Genomic DNA, 12,916 nt, shown 5'->3' with positions numbered 1-12,916 from the left:
CTACCTTTTTGGAATTATTTTTTGAAACTTTATAAAACCTGAGTATAAATATGTAAAAATTTAAGAATTTTAAATTTATTTTCGAATTTACATCACTATTCACTTATTCACTCAGCCCAAAGTATAGAAAATAAGTTCTTTTGAGTTTTTAAAGAATTTTAAAAACAAAATATTCATTTATTTAATTGTAAAGTCTTTCACAAAAATATAGACATACTTTTAACAAAAATACCAACTAATATAATAAACACCTGAAGTTCTCTTGTTCTTTCCTGAAGGTGGTAGTCGAACTTATCCTGGCTCTGTCTGATCTCTTCCTTGATCCTGTCCAAACCTGATTCCTGAAAACCGACCAACGTTCCGACCTGATGTTCCACCCGCTCACTCCTGTAGAAATGTTAATGTATCAAAATATATATATATAAACAATTTATTTTATTCTTACTATATAAATTATCAAAGAAAAACTACATTTCAGTGCGGAAACTATTATTATTTAGAAAAACAAAACTTAGATAAAAAATAAAACTTTACAGTGTTTAAGCTTATATATATCTTGAAAAATAAATGAAGCTCAAGCTGTTAACTCATGAAAAAATTAAGCAAAATGTTATATTTAAAAGAAGTTTATGTTTTATAAAACGGCAAAGAAACAAAGTACAACAAATAATAATGCGTAATACGAATTTAAATATTTTCGTTTAATTTTCATTTTTGTAAAGGTCATTTATTTTGGATACTTTTTTTCTAATTTTAATTATTTATAACTATAAGATTAAATAAAAAGGGCATGAAAAATGCTTTTCGAAACTTGATTGTATCTAAATGTAAGAAATTTAAAATACACTAACATAAGTTTAAGAAATATATTTAAAAAGTATGTTGTACTGTTAATAAAAAAACACGCAAAAAATGTTTTCAAGTTAGTTTTGATGAAATAAGTTTTCTTTTCATTCTTAGTTAATGTTATTTTTTTAATCTAATGCAAATATATTTTAATTGCTTTTATGATTCATAAATACAGCCATTATTTACGTGTTAAATTTTTTATATATTGTGTAATTTGTTTATTTGTAAATGTGAGTAAAAATACTTCCTTGTTTTTAGATTTTACTTATAAATATTACAAAATTGATAACTTATAATTATATCAACAAATTAAAATTACTTTTTAGCTTAACATATAAACAAATCAAAGACTTCTTTTTTATTTTATTACAAACTACACACAAAATAAATACTTGAAGATAAAGTTTGTACATAAAAAGAAGTAAAAAAAATATTAAAAAAAATTGAAACAAATTTTTTTTACTAAGTTACAGTTTTAATATTAATGTTTTGTACGAAAACTTGCAAAGGTGGGTAATAATATATAAAAGAGTTAAGGATTGTGAATTACAGAACATATAACTATGATGTTTCTCACAATGGCAATGTTATTATTGCGTAGAATTAATTTTATCAAATTAATTTTTTTAACTATAACTAACTATAATTTTTTATCACACATTAATATTTAGTATTTTTGAAGCACATAGCAATCAGAAAATATTTAAGCTATCAAAATTCGAAATGCTTGATAAAAAAAATTGTTAGTAGATATAACAACTTGAACAAATCTAAATAAAATACAACTCAAACAAATTTTATTGTTCACAAAAAACTAATAAATACAAGCAAAAAACTGATTTTTTCGTTTCGAAACTACTTAAAAGTCTAAGATAATTGATCAAAAAACACCTGATTTTTTAGATAGTAACTAATCAAAACTTTATACAAAATAATTGAAATAAACAAAAAAATACCTGATTTTTTCAGTTTCGAAATTAGTAAGAACTTGTAGAAAATCCTCCCTAGCCCTTTCCTGGACTCTTTCTAAACTATCATTCACTCTTGCTTGAGCTTCTTTTATCTCCTGCGAAATTAAAAATATTATTACTTATCTTATTTAATCGCCGAGAATATAGTCTGCATACGTTTAGTTAAAATCTGCATTAAATAATAAATTAGTAATGTTTTCCACTTTTAAACCGATAGACTTAGAGTTAGCAAGTATTTTGGTTAGTTAATTATACTGGTTAAAACAAACCAAAAACGTATAAATAAAATAAAATAAACAAACGAACCACGACATCTGATTGGATGATCATGACGTTCTGCATGATCAGTTGCAGCTGCTGCCTAAGCCTGTTGTTCTCTTCTCTCACTTCAGCGTAATCGGGGCTTCCCCTGTTCAGCTGGCTCCAACTGCGCACGCGGACATTTTTGTCGCCGTTTCCGTGGAGCAGGGACCTGCTGTGAGGTTCGATCTCCGAGTTGGAGCTCACATCGTCACTCAGGTATCTGCCTGTTAGTCATTTGTTTTTATTAATTTATTTAATGATATTATGATAAAGTATATATTTTTTCCAAGTCCTATCGTTTCAAAGAAAACCAAAACTGTAAAGTGAATAAGTTGGATTTTTTTGATAATATTATTGCTCCATTTTTTATATTTTTCTAGCTTATCAATTAAGGTTCTAGAGCTTTCGATTTTTGAAATTTCAATTGAGCAACGTAAATTTCTGCATCTTATTTATGACACTTTTTTTTTTTAATATTATGTCAACATTTTTAACTAACTTTTATTTCAGTTTTTGTAAACCTACTTGTATTCGTTTTAAAACTTCAGTGAAACATTAGTTTGATTTGTAAAATTTGTTATAAGTTAAAACAATTTTTTTAATGCTAACAATAATCTCAAAACTTTTTTCAATACTTTTTGCACTCCACCTTCTGTCACTGCTATACTTACTAAATATAAAATCCTAACTTGAAAATTTTATTTCTTTCAACAGTTTTTGTTGTCTAACATAGGTCTAAAATTTAGAAAAATTAGAAAAAAAAAACATACCAATTGAGGACATGCTAAAATGTTTTAGTAACTGTATATAATTTTTTCAATTAATACAATTTACTGGTTTTGTAGTTATATCACATTTATGATTGTATAAAAAACAGTATTAAACACAATAAGAATAGTTGTATACAATGTTTAAATGACATTTAAAAGCTGAAAGTAGTTAGAGGCTTATTATAAAAAAACTATAAGCATAGCGATTTAAAAATCTTTATGAACATATTTATAAAGACTTTAAGATCATCTCAAAGTAATTGTAAGTAAAAAACCATTCAGCATTAAAACTCAAAGTAACCACTATTGTAATAGCAGTGACACAATAGCACCAATGAATATACTTAAAAATGCTTATGAGTACCTTTTGATACGTATACATTAAGTTGATAAATGTGTGCAATTTCTTATCTAGTTTTTAACCACTATCATTAGTCAAAAACTAAATTTATAAACTTATAGTATTTTTATTTTTATTCTATACTACATCGTTCTTACAATGTGGAATTAAACAAAAGATTAATTTAAAAATGAAAAAAGAATTAAAGCACTTACGATAAACTTTTTTTAAATCGAAAAATATATATTGTTAGGTTAAAAATACTCAATGTATCGTATTTAATCCGAACTTGTTGATAATACTCAACTCAACTTAATCATTGTTCGTAGTTTTTTGTTCAAATTTGTTTTTTTTAAATATCTTATGCACAAGTAATTTTTCTATAACGCTGTAAACTCGTACTTTATTTTTAAGTTAGTTTGTATTCATTTATTGCAATAACTTTATCACAAACTGAAAATTTAAAACTCAATCAATTTTAACACACACTAAATTAAACGTCTAACTTTTATCTACATTAAAAGCAATCAACCTTTTACGGTTAGTTATACTAATACTGTTTAGGTTTTTGACTGATGATAGTTATTGATAAAAACTAGTAAAGAAATTGCGTACATTTATCAACTGTATATATATACAGTATTAATTTTTGCACAAAACTTTTGCTACAACGGCCAAGAGTGCGCAGATGTTTTCAATATTTTTCTATTATTCTTGAGAGCATAAGTTCGTCAAGTTTAAAAAAGTTGTACAAATTGGAAATTTTAATAAATAAGTCATACTAAAGTGCACACTTTTTGAAATCCATACAAACCTTTTGGTGCTCAAAATATTTTTTGTGGAGTTTTTTTTTGTTCAAATTTAAACTACTAATATAATATTTGGTAAAAAAACAAGTTATCAAAATTGGAATAAGTTTTGTTGTAAAAACTAAACCCAGGAAGTTTTGTGCACAATTTTTTTATTCAGAAAACAAGTGACTAAACAAAACTTGATAAAATTCAAAACCAAAGCTCTTACGCTACCTTTAGATGAGATACATTTAGCAATTTTTAAATGAAATTATACTAAAAGTCCATGATACTCAACAGTAAGCAATTATTTAATGTGTGGGTAATTAACCGGTTTGGTTACTTTACCTCTGCTTTATGCTTTTTTAAAAACTTTTTTTTTCATTTTGTAATTGTGTCATAACAAACTAGTTTATAAAAAAAGTTTGCTACAAATGTGAAGTCCAATCTTGCAGTACAACTTTTTAATTAATTCATCAAAAAAATAAGTGCAACGTTATCATTACCAAGTCTTATTTAGTAGAAATACAACTCAGATAAAACCCAGTAATTTTTCATTATTATTACTTCAACTTAAAATGAACATTTATTTTTACATTCTTGTACAAAAAACTCAAGGAATTCATTTTTGTTTATAAAACAAAATACCAAGTAACCGCAAGTACTTAAATTCTACCAACAAAAAGTTTTAAAAAGTCTTTGGTTTACAAATATTTACATGCTTAAATGCCAGTTATTTACAACCAGCATATAGACAAAGCATGCAAAAGTTTAAAAAAGACATAAATTTAATTTTAAAATGTTGTATGAAATTTTGTTTTGTTTACAACAGTTTTATTACAATAACAAGCAATAAAGTGTAAAAATTTAAACAAAGTCTGCAATCCTAGACGAAGTATAGACAAGTTTTTAGAATAACAACAACATTATTTTTCCACAAAATTACTTAAAAGTATAAACAATTTAAGGCTCTTTAAAAAAGTTCAAGCTTTCAAAACAAAATACAACAACCTAACATAAACAGCAACAACCTAACAAAATACTTCGGAAATCTAAAATATGTCTTAAAAGCATTAAAACTTAAATTGTGTTCAGTTATCCAATACATTTAGTTGCAAAAATAGTGTATACTTTATATAAGATTGAAAATGTTCAAAAAACACTCAGTTTTATTAAAGATTATCTATATTTTATTAACACGTCTTATTATAAACATGTAGTTTTCCTTTTAAATTTTATTCTCGTAGCTAAAAATTATTTTAATTTTTGTACATAAACAAGATGACAACCACTTATGAGCTACAAAATTATTTATGAAATATTAATGAAGGACTTTTAATTTTTTATTCATCTTTTTTCTAACCTTTCATCAGTTCCAATACAACCAGAAATAAGCTATGAACTATTTTTTGTGTTTTTATTTTTATGCCTTTTTTTATTGTTTATATAACTTATATGACGGTAATTTAACTATTTATTGTATTGACACATGTATTCATACAAAAATTTAGTTTTCTTTTAAAATTTGTTGTTATTCTTCAAAATTATTTTCATTTTTGTACATAAACAAAATGACAGGCACTTATGATTTACAAAACTATTTATGAAATATTAATAAATGAATTTCTGTACAACAACAAACAAGCTAAAAAACAACAACTTTTAATTTTACAGCAAACTAATTTAATTTTTTTCTTAAACTCCGTATGATTAAAACATAAATTTGGTAAAAACAAGTTGTTTATATATGTCAAGTTACCCAAGGACTCATTAAAAATTTATAAAACTTTGAGAAATGTCAAAGTATTTACTTTTTTAAGCTAATAACATAAACTTTGAGTTTTTCTTAACGACTAAAATACATTATAAAGACAATTTATGTTGTAATTCACTACTTATCATTATTAAACACCTTGTAAATTTTTAAATATGTTAATAATAAATCAAGTATATAGATTGTTTATATAGTTATAAATACATAATTTCTTTTTGAAAAACTTTTTTGTGTAATTAATTGTGCACAAAATTTTAAAACTAAAGACTCAATAGAATAAAGTGCCTAACTAAGAATCTAATACTTATTTAGAAACATAAAAAAAAAACTTACAGTATTATATTTATATAATATTATAATAAATAATGATACTCATTTGAAATGTTGACACTTATGGTTTATACACATATTGAACCAGGTTTTGACTTTACTTGGATGTTTTATACATTTATGACTTGTCAGCATTAAGAAGCTGCTTATTTAGCATAGAGTTGCTTTACATTTTGTGTTTTTCAATCAAAGTTATTCAATTTTGACGATAAAATCAATTGTAAGTCAGGGTTGCCACTCGTTTTTTCAAAAATTTTTCCAGGTTTTCCAAATTTCTTCCAGGTTTTTAAAAGTACATACTTTTGGGTATATTTATAGTTTAGAGTTAAGTTAAAGGTAAGACACTGTCTTAAATAGTATAAAAACATTGAAAAGATACTGTAAAGCTACTTTAATTATGTTTTTTAATATAAAAATATTTTGATGAAAACTTTTTTTTATTTATATGATAGATTTTTTTAGTCAATTATTTTTAATGATTTTTGTTCAAAGTTCCAGGTTTTTCCAGTTTTTTTTTGCCTAAATTGTCAAATTCCAGATTTTTCAAGATTTTTCCAGGTTTCCAGGTAAAGTGGCAACCCTGATAAGTGCTTATAATAAAAACATTGAAACATTTCTAAATCATTAGAATAAGCACAGATTTTACGCCAAACAACAAATGATGATCTATTATTTTTATGTTTAAATTAAGCGGATGTACAACTTTTATTCAGTTGATGAACTCTTTTTCCTTGATTTGAAAAATGTTAAAAACAAGTAAATAAATAAGTGCATCGACTTGAAGAAAAATATCACTACTTGTTATTACAGTGTAAGTGAACTGAATTCCTTCAGTCAATGGACGCAATTAATTTCTCAGACTTTTAAAACAAATAAACACGTTCATCTAGCAGAAGACTTACTTAAATATAGATTAAGTAGACTTAAATCCTTCTTTATTTAACTTGGAACAATCTTTTTAAAATTTATGTGAATAAGTGGTGAATTGGCACAGGGTACTAATAATATCATTTTTGGTTGTCATGACAACTAACTTGGGTCTGCGTCCCCAGTTTCCGAAGTTCTCGAGTTGTCATTGGTTATGTTGTCGCTGCTTCCGAACTTGTTGCGAATCCTGAGGGCCAGGTCTTTCGGTTTCGATGCCACCTGAAAAAATACATGAACTATCTTTGAAAAAATGCAGGGTTCAAGTATGTAGGTTAATAGTTACCATAGTTAACATTTGATTACATTGTGAGTATCTAAAAAAATGTGTAAATATTAAATAGGCTTCATTAAAAAAATATTAATACTTTAATAAACTTAGTAAGTGTAACAGTCCCTAACAAAACAGGTTACCATGGCAACTCACGCTCCTGACGACGCCCCCGCTGAAGTCCTTCAGGTTGCTCACCCCGTCCCTGAGTGGGTTCCTGTTCGGATCCCTCCCCCCTGATTCCAGGTTCTTGATCCGCTCCTGATAAGACTTCTTCTTTAGGAGCAGCTGTGAGAAATATTTGTTTTTTGTGGAAAATAAATTACAGTAAATTTGAAGTGGTTTTTAAAGTATGTTAACCTATAGTTCTTGTTTTTCCTAGTAAAACTTCTTTTTTAGGAGCAGCCGTGGTGGCATATTATAATAATATTCATTATTTTTTGGAATTAATTTAAAGAATAATATTATGAACTTTTGTATAATTTTTCATATAGTTAATGTTTGAAATGAACTTATCATTAAGAAAAATATTGCAAAACATTTTGAAAGTGATAGAAAAAATCTTTAAAAAAATAAAGCATAGACTTTTTCTGGGAAGTTTTTCTAAATTTAATAAAAAATTGCAAATATTTGCAGATGGATTTAGGACAAAATAATGTAAACAAAAAGCTTAAACTTAATAATGGAAAACAGCATTGTTTAAGGATAAATAAATATCAAACCTAATACACATGAGTTTTTCAAAAACTTTCAAATATTTTTGTGCACACTACGTTTCATATTTACAAGAATAAAGTTAATGTTTTCAATAGTGCGCCGAAAAGATTAAACATTTGTAATGAAAAATTTTTCATTCTTTAATAAAATTTAAAAAATTGTCTACACAACATCTGAAATATGAACACTTGAAGCATAATTTTCTGTTGTCAACATTTTTTTATAAATTTTATTATTAAATCTATTAATATCTCGTTTCCGTATAATAAAACATTTTTTGTATAAAATTTTAACATTAAATCTTTTAACATCTCATTTCCGTATAACAAAACTTGCTGCAAACAAAGTGTTAGTGAAAGCACTACAAAACTTTTCCTAAACAAACATGAAGTAATACATTATTTAACCAATTGTCTGCAAAAGTTTTGTGTAGTGTTACGAAATGTAAACAGGTGAACTATGACGTAATAATGCTTAGTTGCGGTTTCGAGTGACAATACTAGCGTACAGAGCTAGGTTTCTTTTGTGTATTTGCATTGTATAAGTCTATACTTCCTTAAATTAGTAGCTAAAATTTAATTGTGCTTCATAATATAACAAAGTTTAAATGCTTTATTAAAGACTTGGTAAGATAATTCAAAATCTATCATTCTATGCCACATTATTTTTGTTTATTTTGTTGAACACTTTTAAGGTAATTGAAATTAAACAAAAAAGCTAATTCCAAAAAAAAACTTTTTATAAAACATAACATTTCTATATAGTTATTGATACAAACTAAAATAAGCTGTTACAAAACTATATGACCTAAAGTATCGCAAAATTGTCACATAGATCATAGCAGTGTTGTTATTAACTATGATAAATTAATGTTGTTAGTAATAACTTCAAGCCATGTGTTTTGTAAATGTGCTTTTTAAATAAGAACAGTTTCTACTTTGTAACAAGTTGAATGACTTATAATAAGTTTTTTTTTACAATTTGAAAATTATATACTTTATACTCACTTTAATAATCATTTTTCAACTATATAAACTTCATAATTTTAAGCTTAATAGATATTTCATGAACTTATATAAAAAATTGAAATAAAAAGCTCCATTTAATTTATAAGTCTTATAAATTTTTGATCAAGTAATTTTAACTACAATATTTTCACTGTTAATTTTACATTTAGATATTGTATAAATTACTACAAACATTTAATACATTCACAATACAAGTTGAAATCTTTTTTTCAGACTCAGATTCTAATTATACTAATTATAAAAATTTTAGTTACTATGATGAGCATTTCTTAAATCCTCTTTATTTCAACTCTACAAAGTAAATCAGAACAAAAAATCTTGTATTGAACTACTTTAAATAACTGCTTTACATACTAAATTTTTATAAGGTAGTTTTGAACTTTTAATAAACTATTTAAGTAATTACATACGAAACTTTCCACATATTTTTTTATTTAAAAAATTTAAGATAGATAAACAAGCACACAAATCTGTTTTGAAATTTACTTTCAAACAAAAGCGCATTCGGATTTTGAAATCCCATTAAGAAAAAAGCGTGGAGTTTTCAAAAAATAAAAAAGTGAAGGCAGAAAATTAAAAACAAACAACAAGGCCGGGCGGTGAATTAATAATTTAAATTTAATTAATTATTCAAAAGTATTTGGCGCGTCAAAAATAAACTTTTTTCTTTTTTGTTTTACATTTGAACTGTGATTTCAAACAAGTATACAGTTTGTTTTTTAAAGCATAATTAGTTCGTGTACTAATAATTTTATGATGTTTTTTTATATTTGAAATGTGATTTTAAACTACTTGTATGTTTTAGAAAGCCTTTAGAAATTTTCAATGTAATAAATAAAATTTTCAAAACATAACTTTACTAGAGAATAAAACTGATATTTGAAGAACTACTTATTAGTTTCAAAAAGTATATGTGGGTGTATTATGTACTGGTAAACTTCTATAATTAAAACTTTGTAATGCATTTCAACTGAATTTTAATGACAGATTTAAAACTAGTGTTTATTTTAGGTATAGTTTAAAGTTTTTGCAGTAACTCAAATATTATAAATTAGTTTGTAAAACTATCTTATTTTGCTTTAAATCGAAATCAAATAAGATAAATTTAAATGTGGAAAAGAATTAAAAAAGTTCTAGCTAATATGTTACATTCAGTTAATATCAGGTTTTATGCAAATTTTTATACAGTTTAATTTTAAAAAATGTTTCTTTAGAAAATTTCTCATATCAAAGTAAACATAACTACAGTTAAATGACTGACTTCTAAAAACTTAAAGTTTGAACATGTCTTACATTTAAACTTAAAGCTTGTATGAAATATACAGCTACATCGTGTATTAATATTCTTGATTTGAAACAAGTTTAAAGACTAAAATTTATAACATTTTAAATTATTTTAATCCAGTTGTTGTATTCTAGGTCCTGAAACACATTCTAAACAAAAGTAATCAGACAAACAAAGTTTTTAATTTGAAATCTGGTCTTGGTTTTATAATATTTCCAAACCAACATGGTTTTTAAAGTATGTGTTTTTGGAAAAAGCTTTACAAATATGTTTTCCAATATATAAGATTCCTAATAATCATACTACGTAATTTTCACTTTTTAATTTTTTATAAAAATCTGTATGTAAATTTTATACTATACTACAATTTTTGATTATAAAAGTATTCAATAAACCATACCCTTGTGAACTATTTTGAAATAAAAACATAAGTTTACGCTTAATTTTTAACATTTTTATTTTGGCAGCACATATTCAATTTACAATCGAACAAAAAAAAATACAAACATAAAGTTGTCAATGTTGATAAAAGTAAAACGTTAATTATAACTAAACTTGAAACTATCAAACATAAATTTAGAGTTTTAAACACACTTACTACTTAAAAACTAAATTAAACTATATCTTTTACTATCAAAATAAAGCAGACAGTAAGAAATTAAATTTAAGTACGTTTATAGACATAAAATGCTACCACAATAATTTATGTACAAAATAAATTTTAGTATTTTAATACTTTTTACGAATTAAGAAATAAAATGTAAAAACATGTTTAAGTTTAAAGTTAACTTTTTTCAAAAACAAACGTAATTTCTTAAATAGTTTCGTATATGGTAAATTTATAGTTTTCATATATTTATTTTTTAAATATATTTGTATTTTTACTAATTTTTGGTATGCAAAGATGAACAAACTGTTTTTTATTTGGATATAAAATTTGATATGTATTTATGGGCAGCAGACTATATAAAAAGTTTGAGAAGTATTGTTCATTCTATAAATCATACACGCTATATTCTTTTATAGTTCGCTCATGTGAACTAAACTGTTTAGTAACCTTTGACTACAGTAAGACTTTTTATCTACATTTTTTCAACAATAGTACATGCTTGGACACGAATGAACTTATTTAATATAATAATAACAAATTATATATTACAGTGAACTTGATTCGCTAAGATCTTTTTTAACTAGCGCTTAAATTTATACTTTGAAGACTTAATTTAATATATTAACTAATAACATCGTTAAATATATATTTACTTAATTTTCTATACAATCACAAGTGCTCTACTTTTCCTGAAAGATTGAAACCAGATATTTTACCAGGTAAGTGAAAAATCAAAACTTTTATGAATCCCACATGAAAAACTATAAATTGAAATAATAAAACTTAACATGTTTCAATCACTTTTTATCTCAATTACAAAAAATTAAAGGCTCATGATAAATTACTCATTAGAATAGTTAAAGTGTATAGAAGCATACATTTATCTAATGAGGTAAACTAATAAAATTTACAAAAAAACTTGAATTTGTCTAGCTTGGTAAGTGTACTATTTTGTTAATGACTAAAATGCATTGTCGATTTTAGATTCTTTAGAAAAAAAAATATTATAATAGATAATCATAATAATAAAGCATTTAAGTTTACAAGATAAACTCTCCTACGTTAGGATAAACAAGTCATTGTGACATCATACAACTAGCTTTTTCAACGTTGCCCTTATGATTTATTTATTAAATCCCAAAAAAAAACTTGTAATTGGTCAAATAACTAAAAAGGAACTGAGTAAAATTAAGATGGTCTTTTAAACCGACCTTACCAAAATACTCTTGTGTTTATTCTGTTATTGAGCACCTTACCATATTTAATTATAATAATACAAACCTTATCAATAATATCCTTGTGTTTTTTGATCTTGTTGTCGAAAACGCCCCTGACTTTTCCCATTTGCTGTTTGCTAGTTCTTTTGGTCAGTGTGAGAAATTCCTGCAAGTAGTAATAATATGAACACGATTTAAATGTTTTAATAAAAAGAATATAATAGCCTGTAGGTATTAATAGTTAAAATCAGGGTTGCCGAAAAAATATTCCAAGTTTTTTTAATTTTTCCCAGGTTTAAAAAAAATTAGTTATTTAGATCTATTTTTAGTATAAAATTAAATTTAAGGTAAAAAAAATTTCTTAAATAGTATAACTACATTGATAAGATGCTCTTTAAGCTACTTTAAATTTGTTTTTTAAATAAATTTTTTAGTAATAAATATTTAATAACAATAACCTGCAAGTAGTCGTCTTGTTGCTGCTGCTCCACCGCTATCTGCTCTCTGTGTGACGTCATAATAAGTAAGTATGCTACGTCATAATAAGTAAAGGACTTGTGACGTCATAACAATGATTAAAATACTTAATGCTCAAAAATAAGTAGAAAATTAATAAGGCAACTAGTTTAAAAACAATTTTCAGCTGTTTGTTATTTTTCTTGTTATTTGCATTTAATCATCAATATACGTCATAGTAAGTTCATACAATTGTAACACATTTGAAATGGTTTGTGGA

General features: G+C 24.8%; 1 protein-coding gene across 1 annotated transcript in view; it reads right to left on the bottom strand.

Moving 5' to 3' along the window:
- LOC145842389 (transmembrane and coiled-coil domains protein 2-like) overlaps positions 1 to 12,916 on the bottom strand; it is a 36,958-nt gene that overhangs the window by 1,850 nt on the left and 22,192 nt on the right. Inside the window, exons 7-13 of the mRNA XM_082949818.1 lie at positions 12,639 to 12,684; positions 12,245 to 12,346; positions 7,480 to 7,611; positions 7,163 to 7,274; positions 2,127 to 2,347; positions 1,806 to 1,915; positions 252 to 387 (exon numbers count right to left, since the gene is read on the bottom strand). Coding sequence (XP_082805944.1) covers positions 252 to 387; positions 1,806 to 1,915; positions 2,127 to 2,347; positions 7,163 to 7,274; positions 7,480 to 7,611; positions 12,245 to 12,346; positions 12,639 to 12,684 — 859 coding nt within the window. The remainder of the gene's footprint in view (positions 1 to 251; positions 388 to 1,805; positions 1,916 to 2,126; positions 2,348 to 7,162; positions 7,275 to 7,479; positions 7,612 to 12,244; positions 12,347 to 12,638; positions 12,685 to 12,916) is intronic.

This window comes from Thalia democratica, chromosome 8 (assembly GCF_965202585.1).
Source record: "Thalia democratica chromosome 8, ktThaDemo2.hap1.1, whole genome shotgun sequence".
Lineage (NCBI taxonomy): Eukaryota > Metazoa > Chordata > Thaliacea > Salpida > Salpidae > Thalia > Thalia democratica.
Note: the sequence above shows the minus strand (reverse complement) of the source record. Positions and strands in the feature narration are given on the sequence as shown.